The 27,895-nt window shown below is 43.6% G+C and overlaps 1 protein-coding gene across 13 annotated transcripts in view; it reads left to right on the top strand.

Moving 5' to 3' along the window:
- The window catches only part of TENM2 (teneurin transmembrane protein 2), a 713,065-nt gene that overhangs the window by 625,241 nt on the left and 59,929 nt on the right, over positions 1-27,895 (top strand). For 10 of the 13 annotated variants that reach the window (XM_033432114.2, XM_033432112.2, XM_049707222.1 and 7 more), the window contains 6 exons: positions 12,689-12,832; positions 13,259-13,508; positions 20,599-20,619; positions 23,549-23,781; positions 25,061-25,215; positions 26,557-27,431. In XM_033432114.2, the coding sequence (XP_033288005.1) occupies positions 12,689-12,832; positions 13,259-13,508; positions 20,599-20,619; positions 23,549-23,781; positions 25,061-25,215; positions 26,557-27,431 (1,678 nt within the window). The remainder of the gene's footprint in view (positions 1-12,688; positions 12,833-13,258; positions 13,509-20,598; positions 20,620-23,548; positions 23,782-25,060; positions 25,216-26,556; positions 27,432-27,895) is intronic. The other 3 variants (XM_033432113.2, XM_049707221.1, XM_049707217.1) reach the window with 1 other exon arrangement.

The following is a 27,895-nucleotide window of genomic DNA, read 5'->3' as shown; positions in this document are numbered from 1 at the left end:
TGTCTCCATTGTCATTTGTTTCTAGGTATTTTTTGATTTCCTCTTTGATTTCTTCAGTGATCACTTCGTTATTAAGTAGTGTATTGTTTAGCCTCCATGTGTTTGTATTTTTTACAGATCTTTTCCTGTAATTGATATCTAGTCTCATAGTGTTGTGGTCGGAAAAGATACTTGATACAATTTCAATTTTCTTAAATTTACCAAGGCTTGATTTGTGACCCAAGATATGACCTATCCTGGAGAATGTGCCATGAGCACTTAAGAAAAATGTGTATTCTGTTGTTTTGGATGGAGTGTCCTATAAATATCAATTAAGTCCATCTTGTTTAATGTATCATTTAAAGCTTGTGTTCCCTTATTTATTTTCATTTTGAATGATCTGTCCATTGGTGAAAGTGGGGTGTTAAAGTCCCCTAGTATGAATGTGTTACTGTCGATTTCCCCGTTTATGGCTGTTAGTATTTGCCTTATGTATTGAGGTGCTCCTATGTTGGGTGCATAAATATTTACAATTGTTATATCTTCTTCTTGGATCGATCCCTTGATCATTATGTAGTGTCCTTCTTTGTCTCTTCTAATAGTCTTTATTTTAAAGTCTATTTTGTCTGTTACGAGAATTGCTACTCCAGCTTTCTTTTGGTTTCCATTTGCATGAAGTATCTTTTTCCATCCCCTTACTTTCAGTCTGTATGTGTCTCTAGGTCTGAAGTGGGTCTCTTGTAGACAGCATATATATGGGTCTTGTTTTTGTATCCGTTCAGCCAATCTGTGTCTTTTGGTGGGAGCATTTAGTCCATTTACATTTAAGGTAATTATCGATACGTATGTTCCTATTCCCATTTTCTAAATTGTTTTGGGTTCGTTATTGTAGGTCTTTTCCTTCTCTTGTGTTTCTTGCCTAGAGAAGTTCCTTTAGCATTTGTTGTAAAGCTGGTTTGGTGGTGCTGAACTCTCAGCTTTTGCTTGTCTATAAAGGTTTTAATTTCTCCATCAAATCTGAATGAGATCCTTGCTGGGTAGAGTAATCTTGATTGCAGGTTTTTCTCCTTCATCACTTTAAATATGTCCTGCCACTCCCTTCTGGCTTGCAGAGTTTCTGCTGAAAGATCAGCTGTTAATCTTATGGGGATTCCCTTGTGTGTTATTTGTTGGTTTTCCCTTGCTGCTTTTAATATGCTTTCTTTGTATTTAATTTTTGACAGTTTGATTAATATGTGTCTCGGTGTATTTCTCCTTGGATTTATCCTGTATGGGACTCTCTGTGCTTCCTGGACTTGATTAACTATTTCCTTTCCCATATTAGGGAAGTTGTCAACTATAATCTCTTCAAATATTTTCTCAGTCCCTTTCTTTTTCTCCTCTTCTTCTGGAACCCCTATAATTCGAATGTTGGTGCATTTAATGTTGTCCCAGAGGTCTCTGAGACCGTCCTCAGTTCTTTTCATTCTTTTTTCTTTATTCTGCTCTGCAGTAGTTATTTCCACTATTTTATCTTCCAGGTCACTTATCCGTTCTTCTGCCTCAGTTATTCTGCTATTGATCCCATCTAGAGTATTTTTCATTTCATTTATTGTGTTGTTCATCATTGTTTGTTTCATCTTTAGTTCTTCTAGGTCCTTGTTAAATGTTTCTTGCATTTTGTCTATTCTATTTCCAAGATTTTGGATCATCTTTACTATCATTATTCTGAATTCTTTTTCAGGTAGACTGCCTATTTCCTCTTCATTTGTTTGGTCTGGTGGGTTTTTATCTTGCTCCTTCATCTGCTGTGTGTTTTTCTGTCTTCTCATTTTGCTTATCTTACTGTGTTTGGGGTCTCCTTTTTGCAGGCTGCAGGTTCATAGTTCCCGTTGTTCTTGGTGTCTGTCCCCAGTGGCTAAGGCTGGTTCAGTGGGTTGTGTAGGCTTCCTGGTGGAGGGGACTAGTGCCTCTGTTCTGGTGGGTGAGACTGGATCTTGTCTCTCTGGTGGGCAGGTCCACATCTGGTGGTGTGTTTTGGGGTGTCTGTGGACATATTATGATTTTAGGCAGCCTCTCTGCTAATGGGTGGGGTTGTGTTCCTGTTTTGCTAGTTGTTTGGCACAGGGTGTCCAGCACTGTAGCTTGCTGGGCGTTGAGTGAAGCTGGGAGCTGGCGTTGAGATGGAGATCTCTGGGAGATTTTTGCCGTTTGATATTATGTGGAGCTGGGAGGTCTCTTGTTGACCAGTGTCCTGAAGTTGGCTTTCCCACCTCAGAGGCACAGCACTGACTCCTGGCTGCAGCACCAAGAGCCTTTCATCCACACGGCTCAGAATAAAAGGGAGAAAAAGTAGAGAGAAAGAATTAGTAGAAGTAGGAAGGAAGGAAGGAAGGAAGAAAAGGTAAAGTAAAATAAAGTTATTAAAATAAAAAATAATTATTAAGAAAAAAAATAAAAACGGACAGATAGAACCCTAGGACAAATGGTGGAAGCAAAGCTATACAGACAAAATCTCACACACAAGCCTACACATACACACTCACAAAAAGAGGAAAAGGGGAAAAAATCATAAATCTTGCTCTCAAAGTCCACCTTCCTAATTTGGGATGATTCGTTGTCTATTCATGTATTCCAGATGCAGGGTACATCAAGTTGATTGTGGAGCTTTAATCCGCTGTTTCTGAGGCTGCTGGGAGAGATTTCCCTTTCTCTTCTTTGTTCGCACAGCTCCCAGGGGCTCAGCTTTGGATTTGGCCCCGCCTCTGCGTGTAGGTCGCCGGAGGGCGTCTGTTTTTCGATCTGACAGGACGGGGTTAAAGGAGCCGCTGATTCGGGGGCTCTGGCTCACTCAGGCCGGGGGGAGGGAGGGGCACGGATTGCGGGGCGAGCCTGCCGCAGCAGAGGCCGGCATGACGTTGCACCAGCCTGAGGCGCGACATGCGTTCTCCCGGGGAAGTTGTCCCTGGATCCCAGGAACCTGGCAGTGGCGGGCTGCACAGGCTCCCCGGAAGGGAGGTGTGGATAGTGACCTGTGCTCGCACACAGGCTTCTTGGTGGCAGCAGCAGCAGTCTTAGCGTCTCCTGCCCGTCTCTGGGGTCCGTGCTTTTAGCCGCGGCTCGCGCCCATCTCTGGAGCTCCTTTAAGCAGCACTCTTAATCCCCTCTCCTCGCGCACCAGGAAACAAAGAGGGAAGAAAAAGTCTCTTGCCTCTTCGGCAGGTCCAGACTTTTCCCCGGACTCCCTCCCATCTAGCCGTGGTGCACTAACCCCCTGCAGGCTGTGTTCACGCCGCCAACCCCAGTCCTCTCCCGGCGCTCCGACCGAAGCCTGAGCCTCAGCTCCCAGCCCCGCCCGCCCCGGCGGGTGAGCAGACAAGCCTCTCAGGCTGGTGAGTGCCAGTCAGCACCGATCCTCTGTGCAGGAATCTCTCCGCTTTGCCCTCCACACCCCTGTTGCTGCGCTCTCCCCCTCCACCACCCTCAGTCTCCGCCCGCGAAGGGGCTTCCTAGTGTGTGGAAACCTTTCCTCCTTCACAGCTCCCTCCCATTGGTGCAGGTCCCATCCCTATTCTTTTGTCTCTGTTTTTTCTTTTTTTCTTTTGCCCTACCCAGGTACGTGGGGAGTTTCTTGCCTTTTGGGAGGTCTGAGGTCTTCTGCCAGCATTCAGTAGGTGTTCTGTAGGAGTTGTTCCACGTGTAGATGTATTTCTGGTGTATCTGTGGAGAGGAAGGTGATCTCCGTCTCTTACTCTTCTGCCATCTTCCCCTCGTCCTCCCGCAATTTCTTTATTCATTCATCCATCAGTGGACAGTTAGGTTGTTTCCATATCTTAGCTATTGTAAATAATACTGCAGTGAACATAGAGGTGTATATATTTTTTGAATTAATGTTTTGGTGTCCTCTGGATATATACCAAGAAGGGAATAGCTGGGTTCTCTTAAATTTTTTTAATCTGTAGTTTTCCCTTTCATCACTAGCTCATTTTCCCCAGTTTTACTGAGAAATAATTGACTTACATCACTGTATAACTTTATGACATACAGCATGATAGTTGATTTACTTATATTGTGAAATGATTAGCACAATAGATTCAGCTAGCGTTCATCTTCTCATAAAGAAACAATAAAAAAGAAGAGAAAAAAGGAAAATTGTGATGAGAACTCATAGGATTTAGTCTTTCAACAACTTTCCTGTATATCATACAGCAGTGTTAACTCTAGTCATCATGTTGTACATTACATCCCTAGTACTTATTTATTTTGTATCTAGAAGTTTGTACCTTTCCACCACCTTCATCCAGTTTCCCCTTTCCCCACTCTCTGCCTCTGGTAAACCTCAAGTTTGATATGTTTTTCTATGAGTTTGTTTTGGTTTTAGTTCCACATATAAGTGACATCACACAGTGTTTGTCTTTCTCTGTCTGACTTATTTCACTTAGCATAATGCCTTCAAGTTCCATCATGTTGTTGCAAATGGTAGGATTTCCCATTTTTTATGGCTCAGTAATATTTCATTGTGTGTGTATATATATATATATACACACACACACATATATATACACACACATATGTATATTGTATGTATTTGTATATATATGTATACATACATATATATATATATATATACACACACACACACATACTACAGTTTCTTTATTCATTCATCCATCAGTGGACACTTACATTGTTTCCATATCTTGATTATGCTGCTATGAACATGGGAGTGCAAATATCTCTTTGACATAGGGTTTCCATTTCTTCAGATACATTCTCAGAAGTAGAATTGCTGGATCATATGGTACTTTAATTTTTAAGTTTTCAGGAACCTCCATACTGTTTCCAGTCCCACCAACGTTGCACAGCGGTCTCCTTTTCTCCACATCCTCACCAGCATTTGTTATCCCTTGTCTTTTTGATGGCCATTCTAATAGGCATGAGGTGTTATCTCATTGTGCTTTTCGTTTGCATTTCCCTAATAACCAGTGATGTTCAGCATTTTTTCATGTATCTGTTAGCCTTTTGTGTGTTTTCTTTGGAGAAATGTCTGTTCAGGTCCTTTGCCCATTTTTTAATTGGATTATTTGGGCTTTTTGCTATTGAGTTGTATGAGTTCTTTATGTGTTTTGGATATTAACTCCTTATCAGATCTACTATTTGCAAATATTTTTCCCATTATATAGGTTGTTTTTTCACTTTTATGGTTTCTTGTGCAGAAGGTTTTTTTTAGTTTGATGTAGTCCCACTTGCTTATTTTCCATTTTGTTACTTGTGCTTTCGGTGTCATAGCCAAAAACTCATTACCAAGACCCATGTCAAGGAGCTTTATTCCTGTTTCCTTATAGTTTCAGGTCTTACATTTAAGTATTTAATCCATTTTGGGTTAATTTTTGTAAGTGGTATAGATATGGGTCCAGTTTCATTCTAGTACATGAGAATATGCAATTATCCTGGCACCATTTATTGAAAAGACTGTCTTCTTCCATTGAGTATTCTTGGCTGCTTTGTCAAATATTAGTTGACCATATATGCATGGGTTTATTTCTGGGCTGTCAGCTCTATTCCAATTGTCTCTTTGTCTGTTTCTATGCCAGTACCATACTGTTTTGATGACTATGGCTTTATAATATAGCCTGAAACCAGGACGTATGATGCATCCTGCTTTTTTCTGCTTTCTCAGTATTTCTTTGGCTACTCGGAGTCTTTTGTGGTTCCATATAACTTTTAGGAGTGTTTTTTCCTACTTCCATAAAAAAATGCTATTGGAATCTTAATAGGAATTACATTGAATCTATAAATGGCTTTTGGTAGTATTGACATTTTAACACTCTTAGTTCTTCCAGTCCATGTACACAAGATACCTTCCATTTATTTGTGTTTTCTTTGATTTCTTTCAATGTCTTGTAGTTTTCAGAGTAGAGATCTTTCACCTCCTTGATTAAATGTGTTCCTAAGTATTTTTTGATGCTATTATAAGTGGGATTTATTTATTTTATTTCTTATTCAGAAAATTCATTGTTGGTGTATAGAAATGCTACTGGTTTTTGTATGTTAATTTTGTATCCTGCAACTTTACTGAATTTACTGATTAAGTCTTAACATTTTTTTTTTGAGTCTTTAGGATTTTCTATATATAAAATCATGCCATTGGCAAATAGGGACAATTTTACTGCTTCTTTTCCAGTTCTGATACATCTTATTTATTTTTCTTCCTGATTATTCCAGTTAGGACTTCTAATACTATGTTGACTAGGAGTGGTGAGAATGGGCACTCCTGTCTTGTTCCTGATCTTAGAGGAAAAGCTTTCAATAGTTTTCCATTGAGTATGATGTTAGCTGCGGGCCTGTCATATATGGCCTTTATTTTGTTGAGTTGGGTTTTTTCTATGCCTATATTGTTAAGAGTTTTTATCATGAATGGATGTTGAGTATTGTCAAATGCTTTTTCTGCATCTCTTGAGATAATCATATGATTTTTTCTTTTATCCTATTAATTGGATTATCACATTGATTGATTTGCATATGTTGAACCATCCTTGCATCCCAGAGATAAATCCCACTGGATCAGGGTGTATGATCATTTTAATATGCTGCTGAATTTGATTTGCTAGTATTTTATTGAGAATTTTTGCATCTGTACTTATCAGGGATACTGACCTGTAGTTTTCTGATAGTGTCCTCTTCTGGTTTTGGTATCAGGGTAATGCTGGCCTTGAAAATGAGGTTGGGAAAGTGTTCCCTCCTCTTTGATTTTTTGGAAGAGTTTGAGAAGGATTGGTGTTGATTCTGCTTAAAATGTTTGGGAAAATTCACCAGTGAAGCCATCTGGTCCTAAGCTTTTCTTCATTGGGAGATTTTTGATTACTGATTCAATCTCTTGACTAGCAATTGGTCGTTTGGATTTTCTGTTTCTTCCTGACTAGCAATTGGTCATTCAGATTTTCTATTTCTTCCTGATGCAGTTTTGGTAAGTTGTATGTCTTTAAGAATTTTTCCATTTCTTCTAGGTTGTTCAGTTTGTTGGTGTATAGTTATTCAGAGGAGCCTCTTATGATCCTTTGTATTTCTGTAGTATAAATTATTAAATAATGTGTCCTTATTCATTCATAATTTTGTTTATTTGGGTCCTCTCTGTTTTTTCCCTAGGTAGTCTAATTAAGGGTTTGTCAATTTTGTTTATCTTTTTAAAGAACCAACTCTTTGTTTGGTTAACCTTTTCTCTTGTTTCTCTCTTTTCTATTTTATTTATTTATGCTGCAATATTTATTATTTCCTTTATTCTGCTAACTTTGGGCTCAGTTTGTTCTTCTTTTTCTAGTTCCTTAAGGCACAAAATTAGATTGTTTATTTGGGATCTTCCTTAATGTAGGTGCTTATTGCTATGAACTTCCCTCTTAGAACTGGCTTTTAATGCATCCCAGAAGTTCTGGTATTTGTGTTTCCATTTTAATTTGTCTCTTTTTATTTCCCTTTTAGTTTCTTCCTCAATCTATTGGTTATTCAGGAGAGTGTTTTTTAATTTCCATATATTTTTGAATTTTCCAGTTTTCCTCTTGTTATTGAGTTCTAGTTTCATGGCATTGTGGTCAAAGAAGATATTTGGTATGATTTTAATCTTCCTGAATTTGCTAAGACTTGTTTTGTGGCCTAACATATGGTCTATCCTAGAAAATGTTCCATGTACACTTCTGCCATTGTTGGATAGAATGTTCTATGTATGTTTGTTAGGTCCATTGGGTCTACAGTGTTGTTGAAATCCTCTGTTTCCTTTATGACTTTCTGTCTGGATGATCTGTCCATTTTTGAGAGTGGGATATTCAAGTCCCCAACTTTATCCTATTATGGTTTATTTCTCCTTTTAGCTCTGCTAGTTTGTGCTTTATATATTTACATGCTCCACTGTTGGGTGCATAAATATTTATAATTGTTATATCTTCTTGATGTATCTACCACTTTACCATTATATAATGGCCTTCTTTGTCTCTTTTTAACACTTTTAGTTTGAAGTCTATTTTGTCTGATATAAATATAGCTACCCCTGCTTTTTGGGGGGCATGGGATTACCATTTACTTGAAAGTTTGCAATGCCTTTTTCCATCCCTTCATTCCCAGTCCATCTGGGTCCTTATGGCTATAGTGAGTCTCTTATAGGCATCATAACATTGGCTCTTGTTGGTTTTATTCATTCAGCCGTTTCATGTCTTTTGATTGGAGAATTTAATCTGTTTACGTTTAAACTAATTAATGATAGGGACTTAGTATTGTCATTTTATTCTTTGTTTTCTGGCCCTTTTGTGATCCATTGTGCCTTCTTTCTTTTTCTGCTGTCTTTGGTATTAGTTACTTTGACTTTCTCTCATGTTCCTTTGTGTAATTACTATAGATTTTTACCTGTACTTACTATGAATCCAGACGAGATCCACCTTGTGCAACCGGCTGACTTCTCTTCAATTATTTTAATCTATGGTTTCTCCTTCCATTTCAACCTCTTTTTTTAGGTTTTATGGTTGATTTGTTGAAGAAACTGTATTGTTTGCCTGTAGCATTTCCCATAGTCTGGCTTGTTTTCTGATTGCACACCTGTGGCTGTTTAACGTGTTCCTCTGTCCTATATCTCCTATAAATTGATAGTTGGACCTTGAGGCTTTCTAGGTTCAAGTTTGATATTTTATCTATACCAACTTTTTTGAGGTTTAACTGACATACAATGTATACAACATAATGATTTGATATTTGTATATATTGCAAAATGATGACTACAGTAGATCTAGTTAACATCTGTCACCATACATAGTTACAAATTTTTTTTCTGGTGGTGAGAACTTTTAAGATCTACTCTCTTAGCAACTTTCAAATATACAGTACGGCATTACTAATTATAGTTACCATGTTGTATATCACATCCCTGTGACTCATTTATTTTTTAACTGAAAGTTTGTATCTTTTGACTTTCTTCACCTGTTTGGTCCACCCAGCCCCTGCCTCTGGCAACCACCAATCTGTTCCCTGTACAAGAGCTTGGCTTTTTGTTTTTTGCTTTGTTTGTTTTTATTTTTTTTTAATTCTGCTTATGATCATCTTTGTTTCATAAACACTTTAAAAACATTACTTAGATTTCTCCAAAAATTTTTTAAATTAATTAATTTATTTATTTTTGGCTGCGTTGGGTCTTCGTTGGTGCATGCGGGCTTTCTCTATAGTTGTGGTGAGCGGGGGATACTCTTCATTGCAGTGCACAGGCTTCTCACTGTGGCAGCTTCTTTGTTGTGGAGCACGGGCTCTAGGCGCGCGGGCTTCAGTAGCTGTGGCTCACAGGCTCTAGAGCGCAGGCTCAGTAGTTGTGGTGCATGGGCTTCGTTGCTCTGTGGCATGTGAGATCTTCCCAGACCAGGGCTTGAACCCATGTCCCCTGAAGTGGCAGGTGGATTCTTAACCACTGTGCCACCAGGGAAGTCCCCCAAATTTACTATTTATCACAATAAAACATTGAGGCATTTAGAGCAAATGATATTCCTATTTACACAGATTTTTAGATCCACATATAGGTGAGATTATACAGTATTTGTCTTTCTTTATCTGACTTATTTCACTTAACATAATGCCCTCAAAGTCTATTCATGTTGTCACAAATGGCAAGATTTCATTCTTTTGTACGGCTGAATAATATTTCATTGATTGTATATCACGTCATTTTTATCCATTCATCTGTAGATGGACACCTTGGTTGTTTCTATATCTTAGCTATTGTAAGTAAGGCTGCAACGAATATAGGGGTGCATATATCTTTTCACTGTTGATGTTTTTGTTTCCTCCAGATAGATACCAAGAAGTGGAATTGCTGGGTCCTATGGTAGTTTTATTTTTAAGTTTTTGAGAAACCTCCATACTGTTTTCCATAATGGCTGCACCAGTTTACATTCCCACCAACAGTGCACAAGGGTTCCTTTTCTCCACATCCTCTTTTTCATGATAGCCATTCTGACAGGGGTGAGGTGATATCTCATCATAGGTTTGATTTGCATTTCCCTGAAGATTAGTGATGCTGAGCATCTTTTCACATACCATTGGCCTTGTGTATGTCTTCTTTGGATAGATGTCTATTCAGTTCCTTTGCCCATTTTTTAATTGCGTTCTTTGGTTTTTGGCTGTCAAGTGGTATGAGTTCTTTATATACTTTGGACATTAGCCCCTTATCCGATATATGATTTGCAAATATTTTCTCTCATTCAGTAGGTTTCCTTATCATTTTATGAATGGTTTCATTTGCTGTGCAGAAGCTTTTTAGTTTGATGTAGTCCCACTTGTTCCTTTCTGCTTTAGTTTCCTTTGCTTTGGGTGTCAAATTCAAAAAATCATTGCAATGACTGATGTTAAGGAGCTTATTGCCTATGTTTTCTTCTAGGAGTTCTATGGTTTTAGGTCTTATATTCAAGCTTTTAATCCATTTGAGTTCATTTTTGTGAGTGGCATAGAGTGGTACAATTTCTTTTTCTTTTTCTTTTTTTCACATGTGGCTGTCCAGCTTTCCCAACCCATTTATTGAAGAGAGTGTCCTTTGCCCATTGTATATTCTTGGCTCCTTTGTCATAAATTAATAGACTATGTATGCTTGGGTTTACTTCTGGACTCTCTAATCTACTCCATTGATCTTTGTGTCTGTTTTCATGCCAGCACCATACTGTTTTGGTTACTATAGCCATGTAATATAGTTTGAAATCTGAGCGTGTGTTGCCTCTAGCTTTGTTCTTCTTCTCAAGATAGCTTTGACAGTTCAGGGTTTTGTGGTGCCATACAGGTTTTAGGAGTGTTTTTTCTATTTCTGTGAAAAAATAGCATTGGAATTTTGATAGGGATTACGTTGAATCTGTACTTTGCTTTGGGTAGTACGGACATTTTAACAATATTAATTCTTCTAATCCATGAGCATAGAGTATCTTTCCATTTATTTGTGTCTTCTCCAGTTTCTTTCATCACTTTCTTGTCATTTTCAGTGTACAGGTCTTTCACCTCCTTGGTTAAATTTATTCCTAAGTATTTTATTCTTTGATTTTTTTTTTTTTTTTAAGCAAGACCGCTTGATAGATGGTTCAGTCTTCTTCTGTCTGGAGGTGACTAATGTCAGCCTGTCTATTCTTTTGTGATTTCAGCAGCATTGATGCTCATTGCCTAGATTCATTAGGTCATTAGGGATTGCAAAATGATATTTTAATTCTGTCATTGCTTCTTTATTATTTACTAGCTAGAATACTTTTATTTAGAGATACTCTCTCATTAACTGCTTGGTTGTTTGAGGTACAGTTCAAGTAAGAAAGAAAGGATAAATGCGTGATTCTTTCCCTTTATTTACCAGTTTCCAGCCTAATAAGTTGGCTCTCTCACATCCTCTGCTGGTGGCAAATCAGTGTTTTTAAATACCATTATGAACTCACAGGATGAAATACCTCTAATATATCCATTGAAGTTATTATCTTTCCTCGTAGTCAAATTGTCTCATCTTTGGTCAGTGGAAGCTTCTTCAAGCTGATTCCCAAATTCTTTCGACGTGGCCCTAGTAGATTGTATTTCCTTCCTTGCTATCTGGTGTGATCAAATCGCCTGGTCTTCTGTTGTTCATTTCTTGTTCCAGCCGTTTCTTCAAGGAGCCCTGATTCCTGTTAATGAGAAATAATATTTCAAGGCCACAAACCAGGCACTAGCACTTCTCTTTGCTACTGAGTTGGTCATTGTTTCTTGGAATTTTCAGAGGACAAGCCAGTACATACATGGGTTTTTTTAAAAGATAAAATGTACCTCTCCTTCATTTCAACACTCCTGTATCTCAGGATTTAAAAAAAGCTGTGGAGAATCCCCAAAGGTGACACACATAGTTAAGAATTTAATGTGGAAGGAACAGCCATAATAACAATGCCTCATGTTTCTGAAGCGGCGTTCCAATTAAAAATGTATGGCATCTCGGCGTTTTGTCTCCTCTATCCTCACGACATCTCTCTGAGAAACTGAGGCTTCACTTGCTCTGTTTTACACACGGGGGAGATGGAGCCACGAGGAAGTGTGAGCTGGAACAGAACTGGAACTAAAATCCTTCTTCTCCCACCCCTCTCTCCTATTTGTCCATGTGGCAAATGCAGGATTTTTATAGTTTTTGGATTCTGTTCCCCACTGAATTGCCATATAATTGGCAGGCGGTGTCCCCATGCCTGCCTCACTTGGAACTCTCTGGAATCCTCAGTGAATGTACAAAGTGCCTCAGCTAACACAAGCTGTCGCCTCCAGAATCTCCTTATAAATGAGCCACAGAGCTTCCATAGGTCTTTCTCCTAGTGAGTGAAAATAAATAACACAAAATATAGCGAATGCAGGCCGTGAACAGGCTAAGGGAAACGGTCTCCTGTCCATCTCTAAAGGAGCGTTGTATTCAGTTTCTAAATGATTCATCTCTTCCCTCCCCATCGCTGGGGTCATTTTTGAAAACCAGCTGTTCATTGGAAAGTTCTTTCTATCCCCACAGACTATGACTGTGTAAAGTTTCAAGGTTGAGTTCAGCTTGAAATTTGAATTTAATATTGTATGGAATCACAAGGAGAAAAGCAATCAGCCTGCCTCGAGTGAGTTTTTTGAGCTGAATCTGTATTACCGTCAGCACAAGTTTCTCATTCCTGCTGGAGGGCTCTGGAGTAATCAAGGAAACTCTCTCATCTCCCACTCTGCCCCACCCCCTTTTATCTTTCAGTGTCTGTCGGGTTTGAATATGAGACCTGCCCCAGTCTCATCCTGTGGGAGAAAAGGACAGCCCTCCTTCAGGGATTTGAGCTGGACCCTTCCAACCTCGGGGGCTGGTCCCTGGACAAACATCACATCCTCAACGTTAAAAGTGGTACGTGAGCACATTTCCTTTTCCCAAATACGGCCTAGTCTTGCCTCTGGAACCTTCTCTCCGGCCTTGACATTTAAGTGGTAGCCCCCTCCCCTTCCCGTAGCTCTTTTTCATCAAATGACCAAAATACTCGTAAATGTCAAGGAATGTTGAGCTGTTTTTTTCCAGACCATCCACCTTAGTGTACCCCACAGTTCTTCTTCAGTGATCTCTACAAATGTTATCTTACCCCGTACCATGGCCTTGGGGTTTCCCTATCCTATGACAGCTCTCTCAGCATCGTGAGGAAGTTGGGGAGCTCCCCAAAGTTGCCGTTTCCTACTGTTTCTCTTCCCTCTGTCACTTCCCCTCATCCTCAGTAAGCCTATAGAAGTGTCCTCCCCAGAGGGCTGCAATAACTGCCCCCATTTACTGCCCCTGCCCCAGGAATCCTACACAAGGGCACTGGGGAGAACCAGTTCCTGACCCAGCAGCCCGCCATCATCACCAGCATCATGGGCAACGGCCGCCGCCGGAGCATTTCCTGTCCCAGCTGCAACGGCCTTGCTGAAGGCAACAAGCTGCTAGCCCCAGTAGCTCTGGCTGTTGGAGTCGATGGGAGCCTCTTCGTCGGTGACTTCAATTACATCCGGCGCATCTTTCCCTCCCGAAACGTGACCAGCATCTTGGAGTTACGGTAAGTGACTGCACAGAAAACCTTCTTTTGCCCTATTGCTCCCAGTGCTACGCAACTTCCTTGGGTAAATGGTGGGGTTCTTCAGAGAATACAGATTCTGTGTGACGGGCTGAGGTTTAAAACCTAGGCCTGGAATCAGGTAAGGACTAGGGGAAATGCTTTGTGTATCTATAAAACACTGCATGTGTATCTAGTACAGTGGTCGACACCTGCCTTACAGCAAAGGAGAAAGCCTTCGGTCAAGGTGCTGGGGTGGGACCTGGGTAGCCGTGTTGTATAAAACCTTCACATGTGAATCTGATGCGTACCAAATAGTGAAAGGACCACTACTTTAAGCTGATGGTCCATTTCACGGGTCTCTAAAGTGGTACTTCTTAAAGATACAGATTCCTGGAGCCCACCCCCGGGGGCACTGGTTCAGTAAGTCTAGAGAAGGGCCGAGGCATCTCTTCTCTTTGACAGGCTCTGGAGAAGATTCTGACGCACATCAAAGTTCAAGAACCTCTGACATTCATTTATTAGTTCAGGCATTTATATTGAGCACCTCTGTGTGCTGGCTCACTATGAATTTTCTGGATATCTCTGCACATTTACTAGGATCTGACTTAGAAGTACTGCATAGGCCTTGCTAGGTAACTTCTGTCCACCCCTGGGAGATTCCTCCTGGCCATTGCTAGCTACTGAGTCTGAAGTCCAGGTCTCTGTGCTGGACAAAAGCTCTTTGAAACTCTCTTTTCAGGAAAGTTGATTCTAGGCCCTCAAACCTAGAGAGGGATCTGTAAGTAGAGGGAGAAATGCAGTCTATAAATAAGGGAAATAATTCATTCAACAAGGCAAATATGTACTATGTGCGGAACTGTCTGGCGAAGGGAAAAAAAACCAAAACAAACAGAGGAAGAAGCAAAGCCTCAGTTGTGTTTGTGGTCTGACAGGGAACTTCAGACTACATCATGTGGACAAATTAAAAATTTTTCAAGAAGCACTAAATGCCATCAGGAAACTCTAAAGGGGTAAGAAATAGAACCGTGGTGGTGGGAAGGAGGGAGAAAGAAGCTTCGTAAGACAAAGTAGTCAGAGAAACCCCTCATCCTAGGTGATATTTGAGGTGGGACCTGAATGATGAGATCAGCCACGTGAAGACCTAGGGAAAGAGTATCCCAGGCAGAGAAAAGTTGTGCCAAAGCTCTAACATCAACAAACAGCCTGCTTATTTAAGGGACTGATGGAAGTCCAGTATGGACTTCTGAGAGTGTCTCAGAGTGGGGCAGAGAGGTAGATAGGGGACCAGCGCTTCAGGGTCCGAATGACCATGTCGACACGTGTGAATCGTATTCTGCTTTTAAATTGATTTTATTGAAGTATAGTTGATTTACTGTGTTGTGTTCATTTCTGCTGTACAGCAAAGTGATTCAGTTATACATACATATGCATTCTTTTTCATTTTCTTTTCCATTATGTAATGCACAGCCATTGGAATTTGGAAGTAGGAAGGGGGGTGGAGCTGACATGATCTGATTTGCATTTTTTGAAGAGGACTCTGGCTGTTGGGTGAAGAATGGACTGTTGGGGTGTAAGACTACAGTTGGGAGCTGTAGCAATTGTCCAGGATTTGGGGGATGGTGACATGGACTAGGGTGGTAGCAGGGGAGATGGGGAGCTTCCAACTGGGATATATTTTCGAAGTAAATCTGATAGGAATTGTGTTTATAGGGTGTAAAAAAAGTGAGGGGAAAAAAGAGAGAGGAGAGAGGAATCAAGGGTGATGCTGGGATTCTGACCTGAGCAACCAAATGGGCGGTGGTGTTTTCTGAGGCAGCTTCAGCTGCCAGCTGAAGGACTTAGAAGAAGTCACAGGGCGCACCTACATTCTGTGTGTCTGAGGCCCCTCCTGGGGGAGAGATTAGTGCTCTGACCACCAGAAAGTGATGCTGAGTGTTCTGAGGAGCTGAGACCGTGCCGGGCACTGGGAGGGGTAAAAGGAGAGAAGAAAACCCAGTTTCCACCCAAGAAGGTTCCAGCCTCTGTGATCAGTGATCCAGGATGTGTTTACCAAGCATTAGGGTTGGTCAGGCCCATGCTGGGCTCTGAGGGTCCAAAAGGGGATGAAACCCAGGCTCAAAGAGCACCCATTCGAGGGTGAGAGATGGGGACCTGGGCAAGAAAAGGCAACTCAAGCTGAGTGTTCTGGAAGAGCCAACAGCCAACCATCATGGAAACACAGAGGGGGAGGCCATGGGGTAGAGTAAGAGGGTGTAATCATTGAAAGGCGAGCAGTGAGAGGAAGAAGGACGCAAAGTGGAAGAGGCTGGATAATCCTCAGTCCGTCCAAATGACAATCAGACAAGCCACCCTCCTAGAGCTCCCCAGCTAGGTCCCTTTCCTAATACGTTTACTTCCTTTTTTACCCTAGTAAAGCATCTTCTTCGTAGGCATCCTCTGGGCAGTGGAGAGCCGTGAAAGCAGGCAGCGAAGGGGGTGGAGCTGGCGCTGGGCTTTTCCATGAGGGCTGCATGATTTCATCTGGCATTTGTCACCCTCCACATCTGGACCTGGCTTCTTTGTCGCCTCTCTTCCCGCTCAGAGCCACATCAGCCCTTGCCTGCCCATCCCCGCCTCCACACCTTGACTCACTCTACTTAAAATACCTTCTCTACCTCGTCTCCCTCATCAGTTCCATCTTTAAGACTGGGCTCTTCCATGAAGCCCAGTCTCCCCAGCAGAAATAATTCTCTCCCTCCCCTAGGCCACTTAACTCTAATTTTCCACAAAGGTGACACCATCGACTGCCTTGTTTTTTAGCTATTTCTGCAAGTCTGTAGGGCCCCAGGGTGTGAACTTCTGTAGAGCCGGCACCTTTGACATCTTTGCCCCTTGATGCCCAGAGCGGTGCCTGGCCCACAGGAGGGGGTCAAGACATGTTGCTTGGGTTAAAGGGGACGAAGACCAGCATCCACCGTTTGGTTGGAGTTTGTCCCTGATTCCACGTCTCTGAAGTTGCAGGGGCCACAACATCAATGGTACAAGCTAAGGGCCCACGTGGTGACATTGAGGACAGCTGCGGAGAAGTGTAACTGTCAATTTCCCTTCCCGGCTGTGATTTTTTTTTTTTTTCCCCTTTTTAACCGCCTTTGGACTCGCTCTTGTTTTATCAGCCAGGTATCCAGGCGATTAGAAGTTAAGCTTTAACAAGAACACTGGTTTGATTCCTCTTTTCTTCCCACTACATACCGGAAAACAAAGGGATGTCAATCCCCTCTCTTCAAAACGGTAACCAGCAAAGGGCGGGGAGGTGGGGGGCCATGGGCGGGCAGGGAGAGACCTGTCGTGCTGCTGTCTTTTCTGCATTGTGAGTTGGCAGCTGAACAATCCAGTTTTGGGAGTCGGTGCCCGTCCCTGTCTCACTTACGCAACCCAGAGCTGACCCTCCGAACCCGAATCGTATTTAAACGTTCACTCTCCTTCTTCCTTGCTTCTTCCTTTGCCTAACCAAAACGTGCAGGGGCAGAGTTCTACGTGCTTGAAAAACTTCTGGTGGTAGAAGGAGCCTTATTCCTAGGTAAACCGGTTATCACCTGGCAGCTCCAGTTCCACTGGCATTCAAGACATTTTCAACACCCACCTCCCCAGAAGGCCTGATACCCCACCTCTAGGAGCCCATTTCCCTTCTCATAACTATCACCCTCTTCAGATGGTCCTTGGGAAACCCAGGCCCTGGGGAATAGAGTAAATCTGTCAGTCACTCACATTTTAGGGTGAACTTCGGTCAGCGGGAAAGCTTTCCTTTCTCCCCCCATTTGAGACTATCTCAAGACGTGAACCCCAGTGTGAGGCAGTAAATGATGACGGACAGGACAGTGTCGCTCTGCCTTTTCTTAACTTGGCCCCTTTCCATAAACATAAGAATCTCACACTTTCCTTCATGTTTGAAATTCTAATTTTCTTTTCATTTTCCCATTATAAAATTATATTATGATATGAACTATGCTTTTTTTCCAACTAAAACACTTCCCCATGCTGAGATTCTGACGGAGGTATTGGGGTAGGTCAGCAGCATCATTGCACCAGGGAGGATGTTTAGGGGAGGGAATGGTCCAGCCCAAATGTGTGAGTGCTAGAGAGGGAAGAGACGCAAGAAAAGTGGGAGCCTAGGAAGGCGGGCAAGGGCAGCAGAAATTGAAATTAAGCTTCCCCAAAGGCCAGCTTTGCCTTGCGAGTACAGCTCCAACAGACCCTGCTTAATGCCAACGTAGAACCTTAGGGAGGAGAATGAGATTGTAGTCAGAGAGGAATGCTTCCTCTGTGAGGTCAGGGTATAAACATGGAGGTCAGGAAACAAAATATAACACAGCACCTACCCAGAGTAACAATGACAACGATATTTCCATACAATTTTGGACAGTTCTTGGCACTGTGTTCAAAGCTCTTTCACCAAGGAGGTACCCAGGTTTCATGGGGCCTGAATCTTATGCAATTTGGGAATGAAACTGACTATTATTTAGGATAAGAAAAGAAACCAAAACAAATTGCAAATTTTGAAAGTCTGACAATTAGTGCAAACATCACAACATCCAGACAAATAACCTAAAATTTGTTGTTAATTAACTATTACACTTCCACGATATATGACTTCTCCATTGAGCACGCCACTTTCTGTAATGATGCTAGGTGAGTTGGCATGATAGGGCAGGAGGATTCCTGAAAGCCGTGAGTACCAGAATGGCCAGCAACCATCTAAAAGATGGTAGAAGGACCACGTATGAGCTGCATAAGTACATCCGCCTAAAACTGAACTATATGTATCTCAACTCACTTCTCTTGAGTTAGAACTAAAACATACAAACAAAAACTGGTGGCTCCAACTCCACCCTGTTCTGTGGCACAGAGGGATAGAATTGGAATGAAAAGAGACAACAGTCTCATCTTATTGCAGCTTTGTGATTCTGAGCAGAACGTGAGGGATTGGAACTCATCCAAGGCAGGGTCTGGCAGCGCTAAGAGAAGCAGCCTATTCCTTCCTCCACTCAAGATCCCATTTTTCCAGCCCTTACTCTCTCCGCGGCTCTCTACTAAGAATCAGCCGTATGGTGATGAGTCAGTCATGTCCAGATTTACTTACTCGCTTCTGTTCACGATGAAGCTAGGAAGACAAGCACACACACATAAATCACAAGACAGCCTGCTGAGAGCTCCCTGAGACGAGCGGAGAAGGCTTGGGGAGACCCTGAAGGCTTTGCAGGGAGTCATTGAGACTCCACAGTGTGAAGAGCTAATCCTTCTCAATTCTCGAATCTGAGACACCACTTTTTCCTCAAAGGGTTGGTTTCTTTGAAGCCATGGACGCAAAGCCTAGGCCTGTCCCTTGTAAGTAGGGCACCTATGCTCTCCTGTTGGGTTGGCCCAAAAGTTCGTTTGGTTTTAAGAAAAATAAAAGACCTTTTTCATTTTCACCAAGGACTTTATCGAACAAAGGATTCATGAACTGAACGAACATTGTGGCCAACCCAATACACAGACTGACTCACCGGTGCTCTTATTTGGGTTTGTTGCCTGCTAAACACCCACTCTGCTAATGGTCTTGGTCTGGAATCGCGGTGACCTCAGCCTTTCTCCAAAGTTCAGATCTACGTGATCATTTGCACTCTGCAGTCTCAGTGACTTAGTCACCCCTGCCTTCTCCTTCCCCCAACACAGGTATTATATTAATCAACTTAAAGCAGATGTTCTTAGCAAAGAAGTAGGTCGGGTCTGCAGACCCAAATCCCAACCAGTCTTTTGACAAAATCTTGACGAAAAAAAAGTGGAATCGATATTGCAATAATTAAGAGCCAAATATGACTACCACTGGCGGCAGATAACATTTCACTTTCATTAAGCAATATAAAATAGATGCGAGAATTCCTGGCTGCCACCCTGACACACCAGGCTTTGCAGAATGAATCTTAAATTGCACTATGTCAGTCAGAGCTCAAGAGTTATCAGCATCATTTAATTAACTTTTTTTTTAATGTAAAAACTAACATGTTGGAATAAAATATAAAAATGTAATCCCTGTGCAAACCCACCACTAATGATGGCCCCCGGCAGAGACCCGAGCCGCACCCAGGCAGGAATCAGGGCATTAAACCCTCTTTGTTCCTTCCTTGAAGCCTCCTCCCTTAGCTGGAAGGGAAAGAGGGGTCAGGGGTTTCTTCCACGTTGGCCAGGAGCCTCAGGAGTGGGGAGCACTTTTCTATTTAAGGCCCTAGCCTCTCTCCTCTTCTCCTCAATGCCCTTAAGATTCAGCCACTCTCCTGTTGAAACTGACGTGTATTTTTATTCTTAAAAGAAAACAGAAGCAACACTTTGACTAGTTTTCCGAGAAAGAATGTGAACTGGAGTCTTTGGCTCCAATTACGAGAGGATGGTAATCGCCTGTGAGTTTCACTGATGGGTGTTATCTGTAAGAAAGAATGCATACTTGGGGGCCCACGCGTGCGAGGGAGATGGGGAGGGGAGGGGAGGGGGCCAGGAGCAGAGCGAGGAAATGGTTGAGACTCTCAGGGTTCAACAGGGTGTTTGGCAAATGCAATTGGCTGTGGGCAGGGCCGCTCTCTCTCTCGGGTGGGACAGACTCTGTAATGCACCAGTGGCAAGTAGGTGGTACAGGCGTCACCACACCCAAGGCGGATGTTCCAAAGGCGTCCCAGCACTCTTGACGGCTGAGCTTGAATTTGGCTTCAGAATCCTCCCACTCCCGCCCTCCCAGCAGCCATTACCAATCGATAGGTGTTGGCACTCAAGAGGTAACCTGTGTGCCATCCCTTCATTAGCCTGTTTCACCTGTTGCCACCTGTGTCACGTGACGCCACATTGCTGGTCAGAGAATTCAAGCTTTCTTGTCTAGATTCTCCAATGGCCGGGAGGAATCCAAGATCAGAGGAGCTTCCCAGATAATTGTGCTGGGAGCCGTCAGCTAGAAGGGAAAAAAAAAGAAAGAGAGTGCCTTTTGGGGGGGGCCCATTATATAAGAAACGAAAATGTTATGTTTGCTTTATCATCAGTTCTTCCGCTAACTGTTTGTTCTTTTTCCTTCTGTTTTCTTTCTCTAAAGAAATAAAGAGTTTAAACATAGGTAAGATGAAGAAGTCTTTCCCGTATAATTCGATATGGTTCGTTTGCTACCTTGTGTTTGCTTTTTGTTTTGTGCTTTCTTGTGTCATGTTGTATATTTTTATGTACCAAACATAGTAACTTTTTATGTGCTGATTGTGCGTTGTGGATATGATAAGCTTTAGCAATTATGAAATTCAGTCAAAAAGGAACCAAATAAGCTGACAGTAATTAGAATTTCCGGAAGATGCAAGTGCAAGGTAATGAACCCTCAGCAAACTTTCATCCCGACTACTCAGTGCGGTCCATAATTGGGCTAAACATTTGAGGCAAACTTCTAGCTTTTGTAAATGCTGGACTGGGTTCACAAAAGCTTTAATGAACTGGAAACGGGTCAAAAACTCATTTTCAAACTCCTTAATGATTTTTTTTTCCCCCTGGATATATGGTCACTTTAAAAAAGAAAAAAGAAAAACAAGTTAATTGCCAATCTGCTGGTCAGAATGAATCCAACAGTCAGATGCATTGGAAATTGCCATGGAATTCAGTCACTTTTAAGTATTATGAAGGGTGTGAACCGAGTACTTTTTGTCTAAGTAGGCTTTGTCATGCTCTGAGATTATCGCCTAAACTGTATTGGTCCAATTCACATATATGTGCATGTTGCTCTGGGGAGCTTCCTGTTACAACGTTAGGAAAACTCCAGGTTGCACTAAAAGAGAAGAAAAGTGACCTTCTTTTTATTTGGAAGAGGAAGAAAAAACAAAGCAATGTATTTTAATACTCAAGGGAATCCTCTTCCCTCCTTGAAATGAAGTTGGCAGAGGCTCCTGCGTGATGTTGGGTCAAAATTAGACAAAGAATAAAGCCGTACAAGATCATCAAAGTCAGTGCAAAAGCCTCGCGTAGGAGTCCTCTGCCTCCTCCATCTCAGGCACGCCCAAATTGGCTGGTTTTAGACACCCCCATTGGGCCAGATGTTTTCAAAGGCAGCAATGCCCCGGAAGGACACCCACTTCAAACTTCCACACTCCATCTGACCTTTGCCATAGCCCCAGTGTGAAAGCATGGCCATCCATCTCCCTGAGCTCCTCTGCAAGAATGTTGATTGAAATGAGTTATGAGACCCTGGGAAGAATGGGCTCCCGGCAAGAACTGACCCCACCCCCTCAACTGGCTGCTCTTCTGCCGGAGATTTTGAAAAGCCTCCTTGAATTGGGCTCCCTAGAAAGCCCAGAATGAATTATCTTGCTCACAGACAGGCACAGGTGTGCAGTGCCCTGATTCTTCGGATGATGGTACCAGCTCCTGTGTGGTCAGTGACAGAGCACAGCGTCTAATTAGAAAATGGCATGAATTTTTTCCCTTTCTGACCTAATTTGTTTTGCATGTATGGATAGTCTCTCAAGACTTAGTAGGCGAAAAAAGAAGGAAGGAAGGAAGGAAAGGAACCCAGGTAGCTTACTCTCCCAGACCTGTTATCTAGGCTGGAATTTTAGAAAGACCTTGATTCTCGTTGATATGCCTTCATAGCGACCTGAGGAGAGGCTGGAATGAAAGACGGTCTCCACGCACAAACTGTTCCTAAAAATGGCTTCCTTGTTCTTTTCTTCCTTAACTCAGGCAAGAACCCACATGGTGGTGTTTTCATTAGTAATTGACCAGCTACTGTCTACAGGACAGATGTATCCAACACTACCATCGCCCTCACCTTCCCTTCACCTTTCCCAGCTCCTCTCTTCCCATAATTCCAAACTACAGTTGAAAAATAACTGAAAAAAGGAAAAAAGAAAAGACCTGGGCTCATTTTAGGCATGTGGCGCCAAAACCTAGTCTCCCACACTAGGACAGAGAGGCGTCTGCTGCTTGCATCCTAGGGGCAGTGATGCTAATCACCAGTGTGGGAATAGCACGAGTACCCATTCTGGTCTCAGCCTCCAGCCAGGGACAGACAGTGCAGAGGGATGAAAGTGTAGGGTTTGAGCCCAAAGGGTCGTGAGTGATGCTCTGATTTGACTACTTTATTACCCCAGTAAGGAATCTAGGACCCATCGTGGCCAAAAGACTTCCCTAGGTTCGCCATCTGGGTCCAAGTTGAGTTTAGAGTTTCCTGTGCCAAGTTTGCAGATCTTACCCTGTCCTCGTCAGCAACACATAGGACAGCTGGACGCACGGCAGAGAAAGAGATCCAGGTCTCTGAGGCTTCTTTCTCTCCTCATTCATTTCCCCCACCCTGAGGGATCTCTCTCCTAGTGTGTCTTAGGGTCCTGGCAGATCCCGGGCCATGCCTGTGACCTCGCTGTTACCCAAGATTTGAAAACTACATCTCCTTCCTTTACCATTCAGATTCTGGACGTGATATCGGCAAGATATCACATGTCATCACACAAGATACCAACTTTGTTCATATCCACACCGAGGAACAGTAGAGAAGATCTGAGGCTGAGGACTGGGGATGGCTCTGGGGAGCCGCCCATCACAAAGTTAGGAAAACGCCAGGTTGCCCCAGTATTCATGATCTAGTACTTTGGAGGCACTGAGGAAGCATAGATTAAGAAGAGGACGTCGTCCCGTGGAAGTGTTCCTCAGCCCCCCTTGCGAACATAGTAAACCCACGGGGTAAAGAAAGGAGGCTGGCACCCACAAAACACGAACACAAAAGCAGTATCAGAGTGAGATCTCTCGCAACGGCTAAATGAAGCAATGGTATTCTAGCATGAAGGGAAGCGATGAATTCTCTGGTAGCGTGAGGAGCTTAAGTCCAATTAGAAGCAGCTAAGAGCCATGATATGTTAGAACACTAACGTATTACGTTAGATTCTTTCCAGTTCACTAAAGTGGAAAGACAGCGGAGGTGGGTAGAGTCTTGCTGGGATTTCTGTCATCTCTTTGATCCAGGAGGCCAGCTGCATAGCCCCGTCTCATTCCTCTCTGTGCTTCTTCTCCTAAAGCAACAACCCAGCACACAAGTACTATCTGGCGGTGGACCCCGTGTCCGGCTCTCTCTACGTGTCTGATACCAACAGTCGGCGAATCTACCGAGTCAAGTCTCTGAGCGGAGCTAAAGACCTGGCTGGGAATTCAGAAGTCGTGGCAGGGACGGGAGAGCAATGCTTGCCCTTCGACGAAGCCCGCTGCGGGGATGGAGGCAAGGCTGTGGATGCCACCCTGATGAGCCCTCGAGGTAGAGTCTGCAGAGGAAGAAAGCCCTTCCCCAAAGAGAGCTTGCCACACGCGTGGCTCCCTCCCTGTTGGAACTGAGCTAAGCCCAGGCCGTCCCAAACACAGCTTCCCCTAGAATAATTTAACTCGGCTAGATGGCTTTGGTGTGGGGGTGAATGTTTCTTAAAGAAACCGGATTTATTTATTTGAGGTACACTTCATCACCCGCAAATGTCTTTAGTTTACAAATGGAAAGTGGGGTGGATTGCTCCTGGAGATTGCTGGCTGCCGCCAGTCACAGAGAGTCAGAAGGAAGTGTTCGCTCCGCGAGCCAGAGTGCCAGCTGTGTGGGCTGCAGACAGAAGAGAGCCCGGTAGGAGGGCCTCCAACCACTCCGCAGCTGTTCTGTTAGATAATAGTGTATCTAAAGTCAAAAGCACGGTACCTGACATTTTGCAAATGCCCCATAATGGTAGCAATTAAGAACGGGTATCATTTCCAAGGGCCTGGATTTGGGGGCGGGGTGGGGGGGTGCAGTTCTTGGCCCTGACGGATCTCTGTTTGAAAAGGACTAACTGAAGGTTAAGGGCATGTTAAAAAAAAAAAAAAAGAAGAAAAAAGAAGGTTAAGGACCCGTCATTTGGAGGTCCAATTCTTGTTAGCATTTTTAGCTATGCTGAAAGCACACAGCAGCATGAAATAAGGATGGGGAGCCTTGGGCTTGCGCACTGGGGTGAAAATGCAAAAGAAATAGAAGCTGCTGTCTGCCTCTTACCAAGGGAGTGCTAAGACCAGCATTCCCCCCAGAGTATCGACGGAGTCAAGGCTTCATTGGGAACACTTCCTGGAGGGTACATGTTGACTTAGGAGTTTGTGACTGCAAGGGTCGCTGTTTCCCAGCCTCATTGTTGCAGTCAGTTGCGAAGGGTATTCAAGTAATTTACTACCAATAATTTTTTAAGCAGTGAACTTGGGAAATAACATCTTTTCTAAAAAGAGCAGATGCAAAATGATCTCCCCATTCCTTCATCTGCAGCCTTAGTTCATTTGCAGCCCAAGGTTCGTTCTTTGGCTGCGTGGTGAAACAGGCAGCGCCCCAGGAATTAGGCAGATCTGGCACAGTGCCCCTGAGAAAGGGCATCACCTTAAAAGATTGAGAGCCACAGCTCTCAGTGTGCTACTCCAGTCAGGTCCCTACTCCAAGAAGGGAATTCCCCGGTAGGGCATCCCTACCCCCCAGCCCCATCCTGCCAGCCCTGCTCTTTGCCAAGAGACGCACTCCCACTGTTTGTCTTGCTCAGGTATTGCAGTTGACAAGAACGGGCTCATGTACTTTGTCGACGCCACCATGATCCGCAAGGTTGACCAGAATGGAATCATCTCCACCTTGCTGGGTTCCAATGACCTCACTGCTGTCCGGCCACTGAGCTGTGACTCCAGCATGGACGTGGCCCAGGTGGGTCTCTCTCTCTCTCTGTCTCTCTGTCTCTCTGTCTCTCTCTCTCATTTCTCATCACTATGGTTCTGGGCCTGAAGTTCTCACCTGGGGCCTGTTTGGGTCAGAAGTGGAGGGGGAGGAGGTGATACAGGTACAGATCCCAGGTTTGTTTGCAGAAGGCTTCAGGTGAGCTAGACGGCAGGATGGAACGGGACATGTCAGACAGAAATGAGAGAAAAGTAGAAAAAGAGAATGGGAGAGGGAAATTCTGCCCAGAAGAGTGGAGCTGGTGACACACTCGAGCCTTGGCAGATTATAGGGTAGGAGTTACTGTGTAATTACCTTCCTTCTTCATCGTTATTGCAGGTTTGAGAATGTACCGTACGTATTACGTGTCAATCAGAACTTCCCTGTTAATCTGAAATGTTCGCATCCTCACTAGATAAACCTTTACTTTGCGCGTAGTAACTAAAGCACATCCCTCTGCGATGTTCCCCCAAGTGATAGTCTTTTAGTCCAGGTTCTTACCTGTTGGCAGAGAACAGAGGCTCACTCGAATGTACCACAGGAGAAACGGGACTTTATACTTCTTTTCTTAAATTTTTATTGGAGTATAGCTGATTTACAGAAACGGGACTTGAATATAAGGGTCTTCAAACAACCTGGAGTCTATGTTTACTCTTCCAAAAGGGCCTTTTCCACCCTCGGTCAACTTCATTAATTTCAGCTCAAGTTCCTCAACTAACTGACCACTAGTTACTGAGGTTTTCATTTCAGATTCTGCAGAGAAGGGATGTGTTTGGTCCAGTACACTTTTTCAAGCAAACACTCAGGTTGTAGTTCGCTGGCCAGCCTGTGCATTGGCTGGCCTTGGGTCAGGGACACCTTCTAAACCGCGTGGCTCCTTGTCCTGAATCGGATAAAGATGCTAAATGAACCTAGCCTCCTCAGGGCCACAGCTTGGCGAGCAGAGTATGGGCTGCATCACACTAGCCCTCTGTGCTGTGAACCACCTAACTGTATGTGATGACTCTGACCCTGGTCCAATTACCTGGGGCTGTCAAGAGCATCATGGGTAGAACTGGTGACCTACTCTAGCCCTGACCTACTCTAGCCACAGCAAGTGATAGAGCAGGAGATGTCTGTTCCAAGTTACTTCTTCGCTATCGTGTACACCCAGCATGGGCAATGAGCCATTGGTTCCGTGATGGGCGCGTCTCGTACAGTGTGTTAGTAAAAAAAAAAAAAAAAAGTAAGCCTTTTCTCCCAGTTGCATAAAATCAGTAGAAGTGCCCTGCACAGTTAAACAACTGAGCACGTTAGAGGCTGTTCTTGAGTTTGGTGCCGTATCATCCACAGGTTCGCCTGGAATGGCCAACAGACCTTGCCATCAACCCCATGGACAACTCCCTGTATGTTCTAGAGAACAACGTCATCCTTCGCATCACCGAGAACCACCAAGTCAGCATCATTGCGGGACGCCCCATGCACTGCCAGGTTCCTGGCATTGACTACTCGCTCAGCAAACTAGCCATTCACTCTGCTCTGGAGTCAGCCAGTGCCATTGCCCTCTCTCACACTGGGGTCCTCTATATCACCGAGACAGACGAGAAGAAGATTAACCGTCTACGCCAGGTAACAACCAATGGGGAGATCTGCCTTTTAGCGGGGGCAGCCTCCGACTGTGACTGCAAAAACGATGTCAATTGCAACTGCTACGCAGGAGATGATGCCTATGCGACTGATGCCATCTTGAATTCCCCATCATCCTTAGCTGTCGCTCCCGATGGTACCATCTACGTCGCAGACCTTGGAAATATTCGGATCAGGGCGGTCAGCAAGAACAAGCCCGTTCTGAATGCTTTCAACCAGTATGAGGCTGCATCCCCCGGAGAACAGGAGTTGTACGTCTTCAACGCCGATGGCATCCACCAGTACACTGTGAGCCTGGTGACAGGGGAGTACTTGTACAATTTCACGTATAGTGTTGACAATGATGTCACTGAGTTGATTGACAATAATGGAAATTCCCTGAAGATCCGTCGGGACAGCAGTGGCATGCCCCGCCACCTGCTCATGCCTGACAACCAGATCATCACTCTCACAGTGGGCACCAATGGAGGTCTCAAAGTCGTGTCCACGCAGAACTTGGAGCTTGGCCTCATGACCTATGATGGGAACACTGGCCTCCTAGCCACCAAGAGTGATGAAACCGGATGGACAACTTTCTATGAGTAAGTAGGTTTTTAAAGTAGTTCCTAACAGTACTCACCCTACCCTCGCCGGCATCAGGACTGGCCGTCCGTGTAGCTTTTAGAATCGTTTACTCGTGTTGTCTTCCTAACTTCAATGCCCCAGGATATTCCTGTCCCCTGACTCCTAAATGCTTTGCACTATTGGGTGTCTGGTATTGAACGTCCTCCCTGCAAGAGTTGGGAATGCCTGTTGCCTGCTTGCCATTCCAATTTCAGGATATTGGACACGCACGGCGCCTGAGACATCAAGCGTTGATTAACTTTGCTGATTATTCATGTTTGCCATGGGTGCGGAAATGAGAAACTAAAAGGCAAGATCCTGGTGGGGCTCCTGTCATTTGCCGATAGGTCCAGCAACACACTTGATTGCACAGACAGGTAGATAAACTCTGAATTTCCTCTTTAGCAGAAGCAGATCAATACCGATAAAGTGCTAGGTATAT

The sequence above is a fragment of the Orcinus orca genome, chromosome 3 (genome assembly GCF_937001465.1).
Source record: "Orcinus orca chromosome 3, mOrcOrc1.1, whole genome shotgun sequence".
NCBI lineage: Eukaryota > Metazoa > Chordata > Mammalia > Artiodactyla > Delphinidae > Orcinus > Orcinus orca.
The sequence above is the reverse complement of the archived record's forward strand: the minus strand, read 5'-3'. Positions and strand labels throughout refer to the sequence as shown.